This window comes from Canis lupus, chromosome 31 (genome assembly GCF_048164855.1).
Source record: "Canis lupus baileyi chromosome 31, mCanLup2.hap1, whole genome shotgun sequence".
NCBI lineage: Eukaryota > Metazoa > Chordata > Mammalia > Carnivora > Canidae > Canis > Canis lupus.
In genome coordinates this window covers 27,592,754-27,614,696 of record NC_132868.1, presented here as the reverse complement: position 1 = coordinate 27,614,696, position 21,943 = coordinate 27,592,754, and the positions used below count along the sequence as shown (strand labels likewise).

General features: G+C 41.9%; 1 protein-coding gene across 13 annotated transcripts in view; it reads right to left on the bottom strand.

Annotated features, from left to right (window-relative positions):
- The window catches only part of SCHIP1 (schwannomin interacting protein 1), a 716,991-nt gene that overhangs the window by 27,449 nt on the left and 667,599 nt on the right, over window positions 1-21,943 (bottom strand). For 11 of the 13 annotated variants that reach the window (XM_072807877.1, XM_072807882.1, XM_072807883.1 and 8 more), the window contains one exon: window positions 925-1,043. In XM_072807877.1, coding sequence (XP_072663978.1) covers window positions 925-1,043 — 119 coding nt within the window. Of the gene's footprint in view, window positions 1-920; window positions 1,044-13,364; window positions 21,563-21,943 lie in introns of those variants that run through there. The other 2 variants (XM_072807885.1, XM_072807889.1) reach the window with 2 other exon arrangements.

The window sequence follows — 21,943 nt, the reverse complement described above, 5'->3', positions numbered from 1 at the left end:
CACTCATGAACCCACAGTGGTAACTCCTATATGTGCATAGGAGTATGTGCGTGTTTTCTGATTTTTGCTGATTTAGGTGAGTCTCTAAGAATGAGACTGAGGACAAGGCTTATTGAAAGACAGAATAGATTTAAATAGACATTAAAGTGTCTAATTCTGGGCAATACAGGGAGGAGAGAGTGGAAATCCGTTGGTTGAATAAATGCATGAATGCTATCATGTGCTCCCACACCTGGCTTAACATGGTAAACACAGCCAGTATTTATACAGGGAGTGCTTCATATACATAATTAAAGTTTGGGAAGCTCTGGTCTATAGCCCCATTTTCTAGGTAAAATTATAATTTTAATATATTTCAACTGGAATTAAAAGCTATGCAAATGACCAATGGTATCCTGAAATAAATTACAATAAATGAGCAATGATATCCTGAAATAAATTAAGATAAAGGAAAAATGCCTGGAGGACAGGTTAAGTACTGTAATAAACATCGAATGATCAAAGTGGGAATTGTATTTCTCAGTTACCAGTGTTCACTGCAATCAAATGAAAGGGTGGGGGGGATGCTGGATGCTTTGGGACTGCTTAATGGGAATTCTGGTGGTCTGCCACACTTCTCTAAGCATCAGCCGGCTTGATTAAGAGTGTGGCTTGATTCCCCCATCACAGTCCAAAATCAGAGTTGTGTTTAGGGAAAAAAAAAAAGAAATATAGAAATATGGCCTCAAGTGGTTGGGCAAAAACTAAAAAGCAAAAAACAAACCCAATAGGTGGGGGGGGGGGGCTGTCTAGAATTCAAATAAAGCTGGTAGTATTATGGGGAAAAACACTCAAGGGCTTAAAAGATATCTTTTATTAAATGTATAGTTGGATGACAAAATCCATTAGGTACATATCAGAAAATCAACTCAAAAGAACACTCACCGAGAGGAAAGGCTTGGCTTCCCACTCTTGCTACAGCTGGTATAAATTCCTGGGCCATCATCAAAGAAGCTTCCGAGTGCCAACTTCTGTCGGATAGATTCTCTCTCATTTTTCTGTGCCTAAAATTTCAGGAAAATAAAAAATGCTGATAAGCGGGCAGATACATCACAACCATAGCCGGTCTAACTGCTAAGATTCTTAGAACTGCAACCTTAGATGAAACACGAATAGGCCACAGCACAAGAGCATGAGAATTATGAGGAGCTGAAATTTATCCAATCTTTCCTGGTTTCACCTCCGCAAGCAATTCCAGTTCTTCAGAGTCTTTCATGATCACGGGTCTAGGAAATCACCATGGGGGTACTAAATGATCGTCACTGGGAGAGAACTAGATTACTGGGTGCTGGAATCTTTCTTCTTACCTACTAGATATGAAAGAATAAAGTGGAGGGCAAGCACTTTGCCCAAAATCAAATCACTTTTATCCCAAATGTGGCCTTTCCCTAGATATTGTTTTCTCTCTTCCTTATACTGTCCCTGCAGCCCACTTTCTCTATTGCAAGAATATTAATTCATTCAACCAATATGCACCAAGCCTCTGGGAGATGGCAGGTGCCACATTATGACGCCAAACCCAGCCCGGGATGGACAATCGGTAACCCCTGCCTGCACCTAGCTCGCAGTCTTGACGGGAACTACTGCTTCTGTTCAAGAGTTCTGATCTCACCAGGTTCAGAAGATGAGAAACCCTTACACAGGGCCTAGAGTAGCTGGAAAATTCTAATTGGGCCCATCTGTTTCATATTTTGAAGGGAAGTCAGGTCGGTGTGCGTAGCAAAAGGATGTGGGAAGCTATACTACTGTGATAATTTGGATATGTTTACAACACTTGGCTTCCCATAAAAGTCCCATAAAAACTCACCATGCTGAACTTTCAAACCCTTTAAACAACAGGGGAGAAGATTAGAAATGATTTCCTTAGTTAAAAATAAAACAACTACAAAAACAAACATAATGAGTTAGAAATCCTGGGGTTAAAATGAGAGCCTGGTTTTCTGTTCTATGGGATGATGAAGGATGGGAGAAGCACCACTGGATGTTCTGAGCGGGGGGGCTGACATCGATGATGATGATGATGAGCAAATTATATTACCAAATGAGGCTCACATGATTGAATGTGGCTCTGGAAGGCAAGATGGCCCGTGATTTCCCCCATAGGAGCCACATCTGTTGCCACCAGTACCCAGAAGCTGCATGTGAAAGCTCTGAGCCATCATCCGAGCATCACTGTCAGTGACAAAACGCACAATCTGTGGGATGGGTGGGCTCAAAACCAGCCTCATTTTACCCCCAAGTGAAGGCAGTGTATTTTAAGTTCAGGCTGCTCTAACATGGAGGTTATTAGCTACATGTGACTATTGGCATTTAGATTAAAAATTAATTAATTAAAAGTTCAACTCCTCAGTCACACCAGCTGCATTTCAAGAGCTCCACAGCCACAGGTAGCTAGTGGGTACCATATTAACCAGAGCAGAGTAAAATACGTGACAGTAGTGCTGCTAAGATCATGGTTCTCAGTTGCCCGGCTTCAACTGGTTGCATCAGAATCTCCTGCAGTCTTTAAAACACACATCCCCAGAGCTTTTCGATCTTTCGGCTGAGATCAAGTCTAAAATACGCAGCCCAGGCTCCAGCGTCAAATAATTAGTTTTAATAGATTTTTGAACTTACAGTTCAAGGACAGCTCATCTCCAGTCTCCTTTTCCCTTGCATTTTTTAATCTTTGGAAACCACAGCATTCTTTCGACTCTCACACTTAACTGATTCTATCTGTATCTGTTTATTTGGATAGCTCTCCATATTGGCATGTACCAATGGAACCGTGTCATACTGAAGAGCTCCAGTGCATGTGTGTGTGTGTGCAATACAGCCACAAAGTAAAAGATTGCTTTTATATAGTTACAGATGCCATGCTGATATATTGTCTGCTGGGTCAGCATAGTACTAAGCCTCAAAAACCCGTAAGGTTGTAAAGGGAAACAACAAGGCCTTTAATTTTACTAACCACTTGCAACGGTGCTGCTGGAAACCTTAATAAAAGTGACCCACCAAAAACAAACAAACAAACAAACAAAAAAACAAAAGTGACCCACTCTCCCAAATATGCAGGGCTGGTACTTGTGATGGCTCTGCCGAAACAGGACCATTTGGTATCATTTGACATCTATAAGTTCATTTCAAAATCCCAATATCTCCTATGCAGAATTAGTGTAGGTAGTGAACCTGTTTTTTAATTCATATAAAATACAAAAGAGATTCTCACCCAACAATCTCTCTAGTCAGAAAACTGTTGAGTGAAATTGAATATCCAAAAATAAAATCAGCAGATAACATGAGTGTTAATGAGTAATGTTCAACAATATGTCCAACATTAGCCTGGAAGAGGTTTTATTTGAAGAAAATACCTATTCCAGGTATAAATGTGTGAACGTGCCCTTGATTCTAAGTCTATCTTTCCTGATTTACTTGGTGCACTAGAGCTAGAGATATTGGAGAAAGCCTTAAAGATATTTCTGTTGACATTAATTACAATTCTCTATACTTGGATATTTCATGACCAGCTTGAAGAGGACTGTTTTATAATACACCATCTCTCACACTTCTCCCCTTCTCTCTCTCTGTATCCAAATGAATAAATCTAGAAAAGCGTAAATAACATAAACACCCATAATCCCACTGCTTAGACACAGATCACTGTTAACATTTTGGGTTGTGGAGAATACTTCTTTTTAGTTTTTTATCTTATGTATGTATTTCTTCCTTTTTATAAAACGGGGATCATACTTTTTATTTTCCTTGAAAATTTCTCTCATTTAATATTTTTTGAAACACGATTTTTAACGGTTGTACATCATTCTATCCTATGGAGTACCTTCTATTGTTAGTCATCTGGGGTGTATCCAATGAAAAATAACACAGAAGTTAGCATTTTTACATAAATCCCTGCCCACGTGTCTGATTATTTCCTCAGGATAAGTTCCTGGAAGTGGAATTACCAGATCAACTGGGTGTGAACATTTGTTGAGGCTCTTGGCACATTTCGTCACATTGCAAAGAAAAGCTGTTCCAATTTACATATGCCCACCAGCAACATAAAAGAGTGTGGCTTTCACTATATCCTGGCTAACACTATTTTCACTTAAAAAATTGGTATTGTTTTTGATAGGCAAAAAGTGGTATTCTTTTTACGTTAATGTCTTTGATTATCAGTGATCTTAAGTTTTTTAGTTACTGTACTTGCTTTTCTCTGAATTACTTCTTTTACTTTTCAATAAAGATTGGAAGTTTTGAAATTTTTATATTAAGCAGATTCATCCTTTTGAGTTTGAATCTAAGTGTTAACATCCTTAAGTCAGTAGCTTGCTTTCTTTGAAGTGTTGTTGACAAGCTCTGTGCTTGGAAAGCCCTTCCTCGGTCAGAGGTAAAAGATCTCACTGGATGCTGGGAGGAAAACGAGGAAATTTATGGAAATTGCTGAGCAGCAGTGGTGGTGGTAATGTAAATGTGTGATGAATGGTAGCTATTATGGTTAATCCTCCAACAATTCCTGCTTTGAAGATGAGGGACTGGAGGGTAAAGGAAGGTTATCCTTCTGTTAGAAGACTTAGGATTCAAGTCCATCCTCCTGGTGCCAGATCTTTCTGTCCTTCCACACTGATGAGTGAGGTGTCCGGGCAAGTAACGGTGGGCGCCATGTTGGAGATATGATGTGAGACTTATGAATTATGGATCTACTTCTTTCCAGAGATGGGTGTGATGTGTTTTCAGAAAAGGAGAAAATATACACACCAAGGCCCAATCATGACTGCAAATATTAACAAAACAAGAATCTTCTCTCCTTGACATCACTGCTTAGTCTTCCTTTTGGAACAGATGCCATTCCTAACATTTCAAGTAACCAGATTCAACTGATTAGTAAAACAGTTTTTCTCTTAAAATTCAACAACTGGAATTATTTTCCCTTCAGTTGCCCACATGTGTAGTGTGTGTGTGTGTGTGTGTGTGTGTATGTGGGTGTGGTTTCAAAGTTCTTTTGTTTTCTAGAGAATTACACTTGTAGGGCAACGATGTCCTCCAACCTCCAAAGCCCAAATGTGTCCCAGGGTGAGGAACAGGTAAGTGTAGAAGGAAAAGGGAGAGGCAGACTTCAAACTACACTGTAGGCTGGCCTTATGGCACGTGGAGCTACGTCCATTCCTAAAATGGCTCCAGGAACTACCCTGGTAAAACATGGTAAAACCACTCGCAAAAAACAAACAGGCAACTGAAGAACAGTGGCTCATCACTGTGAGACAAGCAGCCTATTCAAGACCAAGAGGAGAGTAAAAATGTGCTTAGAAAGTCACCATTGTCTAGCCACAGGCAGTTAGTTTTTGTCCTCGCCTGTCCCTGAATTCCCTACTGCCACCCCCTGTGCCCAGGCAGACAAGACTCACTATGGCTTCTGAGGTTACCATGTGAGCCACGATCTCAGAACACAGACCACTGAGCACTGTCAGACCCTAAGCACCGATGCTCAGCCCTTCCCACCTTGCCCCCTGTTCTGCTGCAATTCCCCAGGCTTGATAAGAACAAAGAGGGGTGTTTGGTAAAAGAAATAAAAAGCATACTGTTCTGCTTGAGTAGATACTGTCCCTTTCCAAATCTGGTATGTCCCCATGTTCTTTCCACGGGTTCTTCAGGATGGGGTCATATTGTCCCCTATACACAATACCATTCCTAGGCCCCTCCTCTGGCCCTGCCTTCTACTTCTCTGGCCCAGTTCACCTTGCCAGAGGCATCATGGTGTCTCGGGTCTCTGAAGCAGGGGCCACCCAGTCTTTCACACGCTAATCTGCACATACATTTGTAAATGGAAGATTGGGAGTATCTTGCGCATTTCTAAAAACACTGTATTTTTGTGGGGGTAGCTGTGGGGCCACTGGGCCTCTCAGGAGCACACTTTGGGAAATAACACCCTAAACTTAAACTCAGCTGGTACTCAGGACACTGCAAACAGATGTTTCCTTCTGACTCCTGCAGAGATGATGAAACCCATGCAGCCGGAAAGGGCCTGTCTGATGAAAAGGAAGGAGTTCCTTAAACTTCCCAAAGGAGGAAGACGTGTAAAGAAGTTTGGTCCAGAAAAATCATAGGACCTGGCTGATGTGAATGGCATACCGGTCTATGGGAATAAAGGCAGATGTGAGCTTGCGGACAGAAATAACCTGGCCTGAATGGGATTCAGCTGTGGGATGAGGAGAACGAAAACTGTTTCCCCCAAATTTCCCGTCATCCATCTTTTCCCTGGATTGACCTTCCCCTCTTCCCCAGTTCCACTTGCTTCAGGGAACAGAACCCTTTATTATTGGATGTGCTTTTACAATGCTAACCTTCTCAGTACTCAGTTCGCTTCTGATCCTGGAAGATACCTCTCCTGGCATCCTCCTTTCTGCGCTGCTCAACTGCTGCTGGTCAGTGCTTTGCACACTTGAGGGTGCATGTGAATCACCACTGAGGAAAAACCTCCTAAGAACTGGGGCCACATTATTCCATAAGCTGATCCCCCATGGCCCATAAAGAAACTCAGGATGCCAGGAGGTTGCTGGAACACCAGTATGCCAAGTGGAGAATTGCAGAGGCCGGGCATGCGTACCAAGTGGCCCTCTCTCTGTCACAAATTTCTTTACACTGGTAGTTCTCAAACTTGATTATGCATGAACATCATCTGAAGGGCTTGTAAAGACACAGACTATTTTTCCTCATTCAGAAGGTCTGGGGTGCAGCTGAGAAAATGCATTTTTTTCACAAGTTCCCAGATGCTGCTGATGCTGTTGGTTCAGATACTTTGAGAAGCCCGGCTTTAAGCAGTTGAACAGATCAAGTAGCTAGATGGAACACAGAGTCGGCTCTTCCCTAACTGAGCACACAGCTGTTCCATGTGGATGGCCACACTCTGGATCCAGGTGGATTTCATCTGTAGCCGCCCGGCCTTGCCAGGATGCCTGTTTTGAAGCAATTAATGAAGCCCTCGCTTCAGTGCAATCTATTGCCTAGTGATATCAGCCTCATCCCCATTAGCAGCATCCACCAGGGAATGCATCTGGGATTCTGGAGCTCCCTGTGGAAAAGCACTCTTCCTTTAGGAAAACAGAAGTCACTCTTATTTCTGTCCTCAGCTCGTAAGGAAGAGAGCTTTACTCTAACATTTACAGGCAGCATTCCATTGTGGAGGAGTCTGAGGCTTTTAAACATTGGGAACCAGAAGTATAGAACTTATTTGTTCATTAGGCAAATTGCATTTTCTTAAAAACAAACAAAAAAGAAAACACAAGTATGCTGATATCAGTTATTTTTCTATTGAAACAACCATGGGTTTGCCACAAGATCAAAATATGAAATCATTCTATAAGAAAATAATTGTGCACTTTTGGATGTCAAATGCTTAAAAGTACTGTGCAGGTTTTTTTTTTTTTTTCAAATGTTTGCATCTGATTTTACCCCTGGGAAGACCTTTTCAATTCTTAGTGGAAACAGAAGTTAAATAACCTACTACCTTTCCATTGTATTACTAAATGGATACTCTCTGGACGTTTTCTTTTCCTTTTGTATTTCTGATATTTTCCATGTCAGACACTTAAACTAATCAGTCCAGAAAGATTTCCTGAAAAGTTGTTGAAATCTCTCATCTTTGCATCCTTGCACCGATCTGTCTAATCTCTCATCTTTGCATCCTTGCAGCTCTGGACTAGATGTCAGGCTGAGCTGTTGGGCAGTGTTGAGGCCAGGGTTGGGCTTGCTCAGCATCAGTACTCATGAGAGAGCTGGCTTTGGAGACCTAAAGTCCAGGATGGGCACCTGAGGGGAAGATACTGTAGGGCCCAGGGTCTTCTGATACCTAGTTCAGAGACCTGCTTGACATTAAAAGTGTGGGGATGCTAGTCCAGAGGGTATAGATTTTTGTTTAAAATTAGTTAACCCTAAGGACGTTTTGCCTATTGACTGCATTCCTTCTCTTCATGCTATGGGGAGGCAATATAAACGGAAGTAGGTGGGCACAGGTGCTGTTGTGCAGTGTCCCTAACATCCCTGACTACTCTTAATTGTTAAGGACCAGAACAAAGGTATCTAACACCTAGGGCTGAAGTTTAGTAGCCAATTACTGGCTGAATGGGAACTCTGGTGAAGGTAACAGGAGCCCCAGGTGCAATCCACAGAGACTGCGTAGTGGAAGCCTTTCACATTAAGCCCTAAGGGGATACAGTTGGAAACTAAAGTTTTCCTCCCCTATGAGTGGTATATCCAAAACAGGAACTGCTGGGAACATCTTGTTTTTGTTTTTAAAGATTTTATTCATTTATTTGAGACATTTATTTGAGACAGTGTGCAAAGGGAGAAGGAAAGAAATAGACTCCCTGCTGAGCAGGGACCAACATGGGGCTCGATCCCAGGACCCTGGGATGATGACCTGAGCAGAAGGCAGACACTTAACTGACGGAGACACCCAGGCGCCCCTGCCGGAAGCATCTTGAGCTTTTTCTGGTTCTCATGTGATTGGCTACAGAGACTACTTTTTAACACAGGGCAGTGTTGTCTGGGAACTCTTTCTAACAGGTGACATTTTAGAAGTCTTTAAAACCAGCACTGTCATTCGGTATCACAGTGAGAACACAACGGTTCAAAAGACCTACTGCATGGTTATGAAACAGTGCAACCTCCGTCAACTTCCAGGAAGCTGATGTCCTCAATTTCCCACATCAGGGTGGACTTAGGATCCGGGCGAGCCAGACACAGGCATGACCAGGAAGGAGGCAGGGACTTCAGGGCATTTGGTGTCAAGAAGACCCAAGTTAACATCTTGACTCTGATGCTTACTAGTGCAAATTACAGAAACACTTTAAGCCTCAGTTTCTTTTTCTGAAAAGAAAAGGTGGGGGGGGGATACTAATACCTATCTTATAAGTTGTTTTAAGGATTAAATGAAATACTGTATAGAAAGGGCCTGGCGCAGTGCCTGGCCCAGACAGAAACTTATTCAATGGTAGCTGTTGTTAACATTAAAGGGAGGGGTGGGATAAGCTTGTGAAAAGAGTACAGAAAAGGGTAAAAGAGCCAGAAATGTCCAGAACAGGCAAATCTATGAAGAAAGAAAGTAGATTAATGGTTGTGGGGGAAGGGGGTAACTAGGCGTAACTGCTAATGAGTACAGGGCTTCTTTCTGGGGGTGATGACAATGTTCTGGGATTAGCAGGGGTTTGCATAAACTTAGGGATATACTAAAAACCATCAAAATGTACAGTATGGAATGGCAAATTTTATGATATGTGAATTACATCTCATATATAAGAATTCTCTCTCTCTCAAAAAAAATACCCCCACCCCCACCCCGGATAGGTAACTCACGTACTGTTTATCTAGAAAATCCAGCTAACCTGCAACAGCCCATCCCTGACCAGGCTGGCCAATGGAGGTGTGCTAACAGGGTGACAGGATGGAAACCTGGACTCTGAACCAGGAGCCAAGAGGCTTTAATATTTTTATATTTATAGCATCTGAGACCAACCAGGCCAATTCCTCCCTTGAAAGAAAAGGAGACAGTGGCCCAGAAAGCTGCACGATCGTCCCCAGGTGGCCGAGGTGAGGCTAGGCTCCAGGGTTCAGGAGCTCCACAGGGTTCTTCAAGCGTATCCAGCCCTTCCAGGCAGGAAGACGTGAGGGTTAATGGAGGTCGACGGCTGCTTTTCCTCCTAATTGTGTGGGGAGGGCAGAGCTCTTGTCTGGAATGGCAGCTGGCATTCTGTCTTCCTGTTTATTGCAGTTTATCTCAAGCAGTCATTTCCATTCACCTTTTAAAAAAAACATGAGGCGCAGCTGTGGCTTCACTTTAAATATTGTTCCTTCCAGCCTTTTAATTTTTTTCACGGGCTCCTCCCCAATCTTTCACCATAATTGGATGCACGACACCAGAGACAGCACCTCGGAGAAACAAAGCGAGCGAGCCGGCCTCTCCCTCCTCGGCCACACGCGGCCCGTCCGCAGCTCCGTCTTCTGCAAGCAGCAGCCTGGGGACACAGCAGCGTCCTGGGCTTGCTCTGCCCGGGGACCAAGTGGCGGCCAGCCTTTCGCCGCATTCTGGGTGAAATTGTCTTCTTTTCCTTTCTTGGCCTCCCCTCAACGTACGGTGGCTCTAGCCTGGGTCCTTGGTCTCCCCTCAGCGTACGGTGGCTCTTGCCTGGGTCCTGCGCCGGCCAAGGCTGCATGCACGTCTCCCAGGTGCACGCTGGATCCGAACATCCTTCCGGGCAGCATCGATCCCATGGCAGCTTATTTGTGTGCCTCCCCGCTGGGGCTGCAAGCTCCTGGAGGCAAAGCCCAGGCCCCCTTCTGTGGCTCTGGCCCCACACGCCATGCCAGGGACGTGAAGGGGCTCTTAGGGGTGACAGTTGAGGAATCAGGACAGAGATCCCGGGCTGCATGGGGATCCCCGGGTGGCAACGGGGGTCCTGAGGACAGTCGGCTGTATGGGGCTTTAGCAGAAGGTCAGAGGCTGCTCAGGGCGAGGCAGGACGATAATGGCCCGACATACACACCTGAGATCCTGCCACAAGGCAGCCTTTCCTCCCCATACACTAAGAGCTGCTTTCTGTTGAGGACCATTTTTCAACTACTCCTGAATAAACCAGAGGTCCTTAATGAAACATCTTTTTCACCATCAGGGCCTCCCCCAAGGAATAGGAACAGATGTGTACTCTTTTCCTTCCTTTGCCAAGGTGGAATCTAATTTTAGACATGGGAAGGTGACCTTTTCCCCCTGAAGGCTGTTTGCCTGACTTTAAAACAACCTTGCAAAATAATCCCTACACACATGTGGTATTTATTAGTGTGACTGGCAGAGGAAACTGTATTGTACCTAGGCGGGAGTATACCAATTTTCCAACTGTTTTTGACAGCTGACCTCAAAGTGACAGGAGGTGAAAGAAGAAATTATTAAAACTTTCATATTTAGAAACATTTTGTTTTAAAAATGTCCACTTGTGTATAGGTTTTATACATACAAAATATACATTTACAGTATATCTATATATGTATAATTTATGAATAAAATAGGTGTATAGGTTTTATACATACAAAATATACATTTATAGTACATTTATATATGTATAATTTATGAATAAAATAGGTGTATGGGCTCAGAAACATTATGCTGATGGAGCCAAGGCCAAAAAGCCTGCAGACCACTGCTTTATGGCATCTAATTTAATTTTTTACCCAGTCAAACAGCAAAAACATTAGAGAGAAAAATGTAGAAAAGGAAGATATGAATTAGGAAAAGTGATTTTTCTATACTAGGTAACTGTTTTCCTATTCTTGGTATTTTAAAGAAAGCATATGTTGCTCTGCTTCACTAGAAGTTCTTGATGAAATGACCAATAGTGTTTTTTTTTTTTTTTTTTAACATAATGAAGCCTTCAGAGTACCCAACATGTACCTTAGTTTGCAAGCCCTTTGCTTGGGAAAAGTAGTTAAAAAGCTGAAATGACAAGAGGCTGGTTCCCATGTTTAGGGGCCTGAAAAATACAGATTGATCTCTGTGTATCCTACATACCTAGTAGTTTCATCTAGTGGTCTTTTGTACTAACCTATTAGATACTGTTTCTCCTGAAATCACAGGTGGCATTTTGCTGCCTTAGTTCGATAAAGAATTACACAATGCAACTCTGTTTTGTTGCTGGTGATGTTTTAAAGCCACTTGAGCCTCACATGTTTGCCATTTTAGTCAGTGCTGTATCAGGTTGCCTGCAAATCATCGCTTGCTCATTCCAGGCATGTGGGCTCTCTCAGTTTCCAAGGAGGGGAAAAAAACTACAGTGGTCATTACTCTGTTGTTACTGCAGTGGCCACGGTATGTCTTTCATTTTTCCTAAGTGCAAACTGACCTACACTTTTCTACATGAGAAACGGGTTGACAGGGCTTGGCAAGCGACCCACTATGATTGCTGAGTGTCCTCTGCCACTTTTGCACACCTGCTTCTCGCAGGAGGGGGCAACTGAGAGGTGTCAGAGTTTTAGTATTCTGCACACTTACTACCTTAGGCACTCGTTCTCTTCTTGGGGAGCGCTGGGGAAGAAAAATGCATAGGGCAACATGGCAGGTCATTTAAACCTCTTTTAAAGTCTGGGGTTCTGAAGAAAAGAGTATAAGCTACTGTCAACTGCTCTAAGAAATAAAGTACATACTTAAAACATCCCCACACTCACACACAATTTAGTATTTAATATATAAAATGCCATACTTCATGTTTTTATACTTAAGAAACTATCATGATAGAACTTTCTAGATCTTACTCTGGGGGAAAAAAAAAAGTTCATGACCTAGTTGATCAAACTGAAAATTGAGCAGCAAATTTTGCTGCTCAAAGAGGCAGTATTTACCCATATTTGCCTCTGAAGGCAAAGAGGTCTTATTCTCCAGGTCCATGATGGAAGGACCCTTATTCTTCACACTGTACTGTGTTGTGACCTACACTTGACTTGTGGACAATAAGGGGGAAGGACATACTGTGTTAAGTTTAGCCTTCTGTGGACAGACAAGCATATACTTGTAGTTTAATTTCATGACCTCACCCATATAACTAAAGCTATTTTTACTTGGGCCTGTTATTACCAACAATTACCAGATAAAACATTCCAAAAATATATTTACGGTCTTTCTAAAGAAAAGGCTAGCAAAGTATTAGCAGATAATTATCGATTTTTCAAAATCCCACTCACCCTCCTCTTAGTAAAACTATATTTTTCATTGTTAAAGAAGTCAAACTTAAAAGACTGGTTACCAAAAAATGCATGTAACTAGCCATTGTTCAAATAACAGTGGTGCTATTTCTCTTTTGTGGCCTTTTAGACTTTTGTTGCCCTAAAATTCCATTTTATTAGGAACCCATTTTCCACCTTGTCTTTCTTGACAGGGTTTTTTTTCTACTTTAAACAGTTTCTAAATAAAATTCTGTATTTAAAAAAAAATTAAAAGACTGGTTAAACATTCTAGTAATAATTTACTGCAGGTAAACTAGCAATATATGTCAAAAATTTTTTTGAATTATTCTTTTACATAAAAAGACTGCCTAGCAACTAAATGCATGATAGAATTGTTTCAACTTCAGAATAACAACATATGTATTCAAGTTACTGCTATAATATATTAATGAGTACAAGCCAAGAAAAGCAGAAAGAAGAACCTTTCTAACTTAATGCCTCTACTTCTGTGCATTTAGTTTTCCTGAATATGTTATGGCAATGGCAACTAAGTGTGGAATTTGGCCACTCTTCAAGGGTGATCTTTCTCCCAGTTAGAAAAATGGTCCAATTGTTTACAAACAAAAGAGCTCTCCCCCACCCCTTACCTTTTTATAATTCCCCTCCATATCCAATGGGGATTCTTGACTGATGATGTCATCCATTCCATCACTGTCCAAATTCATCCTTTAACTCTTTAGAATTTCACTTAAGAAATAACCTCCCATGAATTCTGATAGGCTGATGTGCCAATCGCCCAGTACCCTAGTTACTTGCTCATGCTGCCATGGAGAGCCAGCTAAGAGCCTGTGCCTCGTTATGCATGTCCTTGCCCCTGCTCTGTCCCAGAGACACCGCCCTGCCCGGCCTCCCTGCTCTGTCCTCAGCTCTGGCACAGGGGCAGCTGCTGTTTCTGAGGCTCACTCTGCCTCGACACTCAGCTTGTTGAATGTCCAGCCTTTCCACCGTCTGCTGTCCCCTTCCCCTGAGTGATCTTGCCTGGATTTCTCTCCACAGCACCTTTCTTCCTCCCAATCAAGGGAAGGCTGATTCGACACCCCCCCCCCCCCCCCCCACACACACACACACCACCACTCCCCAGTTCAGGGCTGAGTGTGGACTGGAGCCCTGCGAGGAAACCAGCAACCTTATTCTGAACCACGGTAGTGTGAGGGATAAAAATAGATGCAAAACCCCAGCCTCCCAGACTTCAGTAGTGACTTAAAAGCCGGGTATCCCATGACAAAATGAAAACAGTATAATTTAAAGACTAACCTGTAAGACGACAGATGTTTGCTCCCCTCCTCTTTTCCTATAACCAACCATTTCTTAAAATCAGATATGAAAATCACATCTTCTGGTAGTAGCCCCAGCAAAAGGACAACATTTATTTCCATCTTAGAGAAGGACCCCTCTGCCTCAAGATCAGTGCTTTGTTCTATCCATATAGGCAAGAGAAAAAGATCCATCAACTTTTCTTTAAAATCCAGTCAGTGGGGAAAAAAAACTCCAGCCAGTGGCGGGCTTTTTCATAAAAGAGAATGTTCCTTTTTGCTGCTCTCTTTACCCTTTTCCCATGGCTTTTTTTTTTTTTTTTTTTTTACTGTCTTTACATACAGGGAAGGAGAAGGCCCACAGCTGGAGGATGTTTTGCCGCAAGAAGCACACAAACAGAAGTGCACACACAAGCACATACTCGTCATTATCAAATTACTACTACCATAAACTAAAAATATTCCCACTATTTATTTTAAAAAGTTACTGTTTGCAGGAGAAAGGGGCCAAAGGAGAATTCAAAGGCCAAGCCACCGTTTAACAAACCATCTTATACTCTGACATGCTTGGACAAAGAGCAGCAAATGTCCTCCTCATTTTCCGATATGAATTCCTGGCCAACCTCAATGCTGTTACGACAAGAGTTCTCAAGTAAAAATGCCATTCAAGATAGCCTTGACACGCTCACATTCAGCATTTCTCCCCAGAAATTAAAAAAAAAAAAAACCCACACATTTCAATTTGTGGAAGACTTGTGGCATAAATGTGTCTTAATGTAGTTGACTGCAGCCCTATGTTTGTAAAGCAAATACTATCCTGTGCAGTCCTGGACTCAAATCCCAATCTTGCCTTTAGCCCACCCTCATCTCCCTAGCTCAGCTCCTGAGAGAATGGCTTGCACGTCTGCCAGACAGTATGATGACAAGTTGTCCCTCATAAGCCACACTTGCATTTGGGCAGGGCTTAGGAGATCTCCCCCTTATCTTACTCTCCTCCAGACTCCAGGGCCCTCACTCTAGACAAGGGTCCTACTGTGTGCATGCAGAATATCTTCCAGGCCTGGAAGGCAATGCTGGCCACCCAGCGTTGCCCCAGCAGGGGTGTTCCCAACATTGAAGAATTCTCCAAAGCTGAGGCTTTGGGTAAAAATGCTCTCTACTTTCAAGGACCCTGGATATATTAAATCCTGACCAAGGAGGTTCATTAAAGTGAAGAAAGCACTTATGCACCTTATTATATGACATATGTTAACATAGTAACAGCTACTCTTTGTGGAGGAGTCCCTATTTGGCAGGCACTTTACATGTGCCTCTTACATATGTGTTTAGTCCTTACAGAAACCCCCTGGAGTAGATATTATCAACTGCATTTTATAGCCGAGTGAGAGCACGGTGAGGTTGAGTAACTTGCCCACGGTGTGGCAGCTTGCCAATGGTCAGGCCAGAATTGAAACCTGGGGCCTCCCCTTCTGGGGCTCACATTCTCAATGGGTGTGCTGGCCCACCTCCTGCTGGTTGCCTCAGTAAGAAGCAACGGCACACAATCAATCAAGCATAGCTTTTAAAAATTAGGGCTTAATACAGAGAGAATTTTGGCAGCACACAGAGTATCACGTACTAAAACGTTTCATAAATCACACATCTGGAACACCCAGCATGGATCACCGCTATCCCCTGATGATTAGGCTTCAAGGAATGAAATAAAAGCTCCTTCCCTGATGGTCATAACCTAACACACTGTATAGTGAATTTTCCTTTCTCGTTTACCATGGTGTTTTAATCATTGCTACGGCTTCTTTCCAACAGCTGTTTCAAGCTTTTTTTTTTTTTTTTTTCCTAAGGGGGCAGGGATTTTGGTTTATCTATCTTGTTTTCCCCAGAGAATCCAGACAACGCCTTATACACGTTAAGTGGACAGCGAACGGCTGCTGAATACATACACGAAAGGAGGAGACATGTATGTTACTTAAAATGTTTCCTCTAAATGCTCCACAGTAGGAAACATTGGTAGTTCATTTTAGTACTTTTTGACTAAAATGTTCTGTGGAAATCACCTACGTTCAAAAGGTAAAAAATGGGTCTGGTTGAGTGGAAGGGTTGGAGGCTACCACAGGTTTCAGGAATTTCAATCTTTTTTTTCTTTTTTTTTTTTTAGGAATTTCAATCTTTTGCCTAGATTAGCATCCTAGTCCACTTAGCTCTTTATAATCAAGAGTTAACATGGATGAAATCATAAAAATCTAGAGATTTACAAGACTGTAAAACACATAAAACTATATAAGTCTAATGACTTTTTTTTTTTTTTTTTTTTTGACTACATCTTTTTACTTTAAATTTAGCTGGGTGGAGATACACACACACGATACACACACACACTTGGACAAAGAGCAGCAACTGTCCATATACAAACTATCTATCTATCTATCTATCTATCTATCTATCTATTTTCTATTTATCTATACGTATGTATGTTAAATGACTGAACTCTATTAACTATATATATTCAAATTAATATATACATACTAGTAATATATCGACCACATACATACATATACATACATATACTATTAATGTATCATCTTTTGGAGAAGGGCATCTCAAGATCTAAGATAGAAATTTCCCAGCCAAACAACAGCAACAAGGATTAGTACTAAGAAAGTACTAGAGACCATTCCCTTCCTCTAACCCCTTTGCCATTTATTGTCGTAAGTGGTTCTCTACTAAGTACTACAGAGAGGCAACTGATAGAACATCTCCCCCAAAACATGGGTGCAAGAGCTTGTAGGGTGGTCCCCAATGGAAAATTTCACCTTGTACCTGCACCTAAAAGAGTATTCAGCACATAGACAGGTTCATAACTTAGACCTTTTCCAGAAGGAGTGGTACCACTGCTATCTGAATGGCATGGGCCATCCTGAGATGTCTACTATTTTCCTACCATGGGGACCAATCTTCGGTGTTTTCGAGAGTTTTGCTACTCAAAGTGTGTCCTTCAGAGCGCAATATTTGTATCACCTGGGAGCTTACTGGAAACGCAAGCTCTCAGGTCCCACCCCAGACTTACTGAATCAGAAATTTCATTTTTAAAAGAGTCAAGGAATTTTGAATGCACCTTAAATTTCAGAAGCACAGCTTTAGACCTTGATAAAAAATTCACTATAAGCTATTATCCTTCTATTTCAGATCATACTGCCAGACATGGTGGCAAGACACTGACTTTGGATGCTTGGGATCAACACTGTAATTAATTTTAGTTCCAATGAGTAGAGGAAAGGAACAAACAAAAGACCACCTTGGAAGACCTGAGCATAATGTTCGGATGGTTTTGCAGTAGCTATTCAAACACAAAGGGATAGCAACCCCTCGTGTCCTTCCTACAGATAATTTCCCCTAGTTCTTTCCTGCTGACCTCTCTAAAATGAACTGTGCTGACATAACACGGGCTCAGATGCTACCACTTTCCTTTGGAAAATGTACACACAGCCACTCACAGTGCCTGAGCTTGAGATGGCCTCTTCTTACCCTCTGCCCTGAAATTTAAGGACTAGAATGGAGAGCTTCAGTTTCCTGTCAAGCCATAATCTGAATTGCAAGAGGCACTGGTCACGTGAGCTAATGCTTTTAAATGATCATTATCGGCCAGTGGTGGAAATGATCGACTCTGAAAACATTAACTGCATTACTGGGAAAAATCACTTATGCATTGTCAAAAGATTTTCCTATTCATAGATGGAAACTCTAGTTCATTCTGATTAACCCATCAGCATCCCACTGCCTTGCCTTCCGCCTTAACATCCAAACTCCATGTGCTATACAAACCGAAGCCTACCTATAATCTCTTTTCAAAGAAATTGTTTTTTTCTTCTGTGCAAAGGTTATCTAAATTTGCTTTGCTTTTTCACTATGATAGCTAAGTAGCCTATGAAAACATGTAGGTAATTTATTTATCTATCTATCTATCTATGAGAGAGAGAGAGAGCACACATGCACAGGGGGAAGGGGCAGAGGGAGAGAATCTCCAGCAGACTTCTGCTCAGCCCAGAGCCCAATGTGGGGCTTGATCTTATGACCCTGAGATCAGGACCTGAGCTGAAATCAAGAGTCAGATGCTTAACGGATTGAGCCACCAATGGGGTGCCCCACAGGCAATTTTAATTTTTTATTATTTATTTACTTATTTTTAAAGATTTTATTTATTTATTTGAGTGAGAGAGAGAGAGAGCACATGAGCAGGGTGAGGGGCAGAGGGAGAAGTAGCCTTCTGCTGAGCAGCGAGCAGGATGTAGGGCTTGATCCCAGGACTCCAGGACCAGGACCTGACACTGAAATCAAAAGTCAGATGTTTGACTGAGCCACCAGGCGCCTGCCCACAGGCAATTTTTAAATAGACTTTTTTTGGTGCAGACTAAAACAATTAAAATAATGGCACTGGGAGTATGGGGTGGAGGAGGTGAAAAAGTTGGCAGTGGACAGGCTATCAGATGTTTACTCGTATCAAAAAGACTGAGCGCTACAGGCATCTCTCTGTCAGTTGGATCTCTCTGTCCAGCTGAAAACCTGAGTATAAGAAACTCAACTGCAGTCACTTTGATGGCCGCAGCACAGCTTCCAAGTGGGATCAGTATTAATACCCTCATTACATTTCTCTGTGTTCTTAGCAATCTTGGCCCATTAATGGCTCTCTTGTATTGATTGTCACGGGCCTTTCTGATGTTTCCTTCTGAATTCAAGTAGTTTGTCAAAGGACTCACTATTTCAGGAAGTTTGGTAGTTTCTGATGCATCTGTATACTGCACTTTGGGGAATAGTAAGTACATCAAGATTTCAAATTTTCCCTTGGTATAGAAGATATAAATAAATAATAGGATATGGCTTAATTGGGCTATGGCTCTATTAATGTTGAGCTTCTGCATATGGAATTGTGATTAGTCACCCAAGATTGTGTGTGTGTGTGTGTGTACGTGTGTCTGTATGTGAATGTGGGGTCTCTACTATCTGAAAACCATCCATGCACTGGTATTTACCAGGAAGATGTTCCTATTTTCTTCCCATCCCTCACTGCACCCCGTTCCAAGAGTAAATACTAGATGTTCATCTTGAAATGTGTTGCATATTTATTTCTTAAAATTGTTTGATGTCTGAAACATCATGTTTCATGATGTTTGAAGCCCCAAGTGCTACTTTAAATAGGAATGATGTGTTGTACTACATTTCTATTTCAGATCAGGCCCGTAATGAAACCCCGTTGAAATGATTTTTTTCATCTGTGCACTTATCACTGTGTTCCTTTTGTGGTAAAACATATAAATTAGATTTTCAGATATATTGGCTAAAAACAAGTGCAGATGAATTTACATATCCAGAATTATTTTCTTAATTAAGGTGATATATATATTACCTCCTCCCCCCAAAAATGCAACTATACATCAACTAGGCAAAATAATGAAAACAAAGTATTCTTCAACATTATTAACTCTGGAAAAATTTTTTTCAGTAAAAAAAAAAATCTATAGACTAAGAACATTGTTTTGTTGGACTTATATTTAAAAGCCTGTATCAAATAGTGCACTAAAATGCTTTCAAATTCCCTTCTCTGTTAGGTCAATATATTTTTCTTCCTGGGTATGGATGAAACTGGGTGGCTTAAACTGGGTGGAATCTTAAATGAACTCAAATTTGATATCTTGTTTTCTCATTCACAGGAAGAACGGATTGGGAAATGAGCCCTCACTTGGCCTGATGTCAGTAGGGATAGAATATATTTCCTTTCCTTTGTTAACTATTAAATAACCCAGTAGAATCTTGGCATGTTTACTGCTTTTTCCAGCAAGAATTTAAGAAATATCTTGATGTACTACTTAAATTGATATACTCCCTACTTTTGTTGTTTAAGATCAATACAGGGCATCTTTTACCCTATGTGCTGGGTATGACACTTCAATTGGACTGAAATGTTTCGCCCAAGAAAAATTTCACGTTTCAGAAGGCAGTAGAACTACTGCTCTATATGGTAAAAGGATGCATTGAAACTTTGCAAAACTGATATATTAAGAAAGGCAGCTTGGGGATGAGCACTTGTCTCAACTGCCCAGAGGTATATTGAAAAAGTGCTTGGGGACAGACCATGAGGTTCATTCACCCTGGGAAAATTCTCCGGGTGAAGGAGAAATAGGTACAGAGGTATGTTCTTAATGGATTATCTCTTGGAAGGCTGGGATGTCTGTCTCATTTATTTCATTCTTTGCACTACATCCCCCTTTTTGGCACACGGGATGTTTGAAATGCTGGTAACTGTCCAAGAGGTTCACGAGCCAGATACAAGGAGCACTGCGGTCAGCTTCACCAACTCCCTGTTGCAGTGCATAGATCTGAGCTTCTCTCTAGTGTTAGGATGGGCAATCCTGATCCTGGGGACTCAGATGCAGAAAATGCAATTCAATCCAACAAACATTTATTGAACACATAGTCCATGTATACACTAGGGACCTAGAACAAGATCCTTTTCGAGAAGCTTGTTGTCTAATGGGGGATACAGACTTAGATTATCACTAGCTGTAAATGGGTTCTATTAGAAAGAAAAACAAAGTCCACTGAGGAGAAATTTTTTTTTTCACTGAGGAGAAATTTTGAGTGGGGGAAGCAAGGGGAAGGTTTCCCAAAGGAGACGGCACGTGAGCCTCGGAAGCTGCATCAACGTGCAATAGGTAGAAGCAGGTGGTGTGTGGGTGGGAGACATTCTAGGCTGAGGCACACAGCAAAACAAAGAACTGATGGCCATATGGGGGGAGGAGTGTAGGGTTTAGAGGGAGGAGTGTTTCTGTCCAGGGTTCGGATGATAGTCAGCTCCTGAATCCACACAATGGGGTCTGGAATATATCCTAACAAAAATGGGAGAACATTAAGGATTTCTACTGCGCTTCCTCAAGACCAGGTGTGTATTTGAAGAAGCAGCTCTTTATGTTATGAAAGAGATGAGAGTCATTCACATACCATTTCCCTTTTTTTCTTTCAAGTCTTCATTCCCACAGTAGCTAAGAATGTGAGGGTGTGATCTATATCTAAGGTCATAGAGGAATTTAAGCGATGGAAAGAAAGGGATGAAAGCATGTCATTGTTTTTATAAACACACTAACCCCAAAAAACCAACTGCAGGGAAAGAGGAGAAAATATTTAGGAGCTTTTAAGCAAAACGGACCCCTTGACCTAAACTTGTGCTTTCAAGTTAACAGTATTTCAAAGCCTGCTCTCAGAGACCATTTAGAAGAATTTGGCCTCTTGCAGGCTGCCAGGCCTATGAAGCTGTGGGCAAGGTTCTTTCCTAAAGAGATTGGCTTCCTCCCAAGACTGGAAAACGGAGGTCGATCGCTCTATCTTTTAACACGGCTACAACTGAAAATGACAACACATGCCTCAGTAACCTCTGGGCTAATGTAAATCCTGCGAGGGAGAAGTACACGGAGACGATGACAATGTGAGAACCTTTCAAAACGAAACCACCATGAAAAATCCTGTCTGAGAATCTCCCCCCGTGCATCCCTCCTTGGGTTAACCTGTGCAAAGCACAGTGCGTCCATGCACTTCGAACAAAAGTTTCCAAGCTCTTGGTAGCAGTGAGACTCTCTTCTTCAAAATAATCACCTATTTGGAAAAGCAGTACATCGATTATACAACCACACCTTCGCAACAAATGATCAGGGCATGAAGTGAGACATGGTTTTCCTGGGGCAGCTTTACAGTCTTCACTGAGCCCCTGATGAGCATTAGAAGAAGGTGCTTCTTAATTCACATAACTGACTTATTCGTGCAGAAAGGTGGCCTCTGGCAGGAACGGTGCCAGATGTCAACTAGGGAAAATCCCATTTCATAGATGAGAAAACTAACAATAAACAAAGGGATATTCTGACCCACAGACA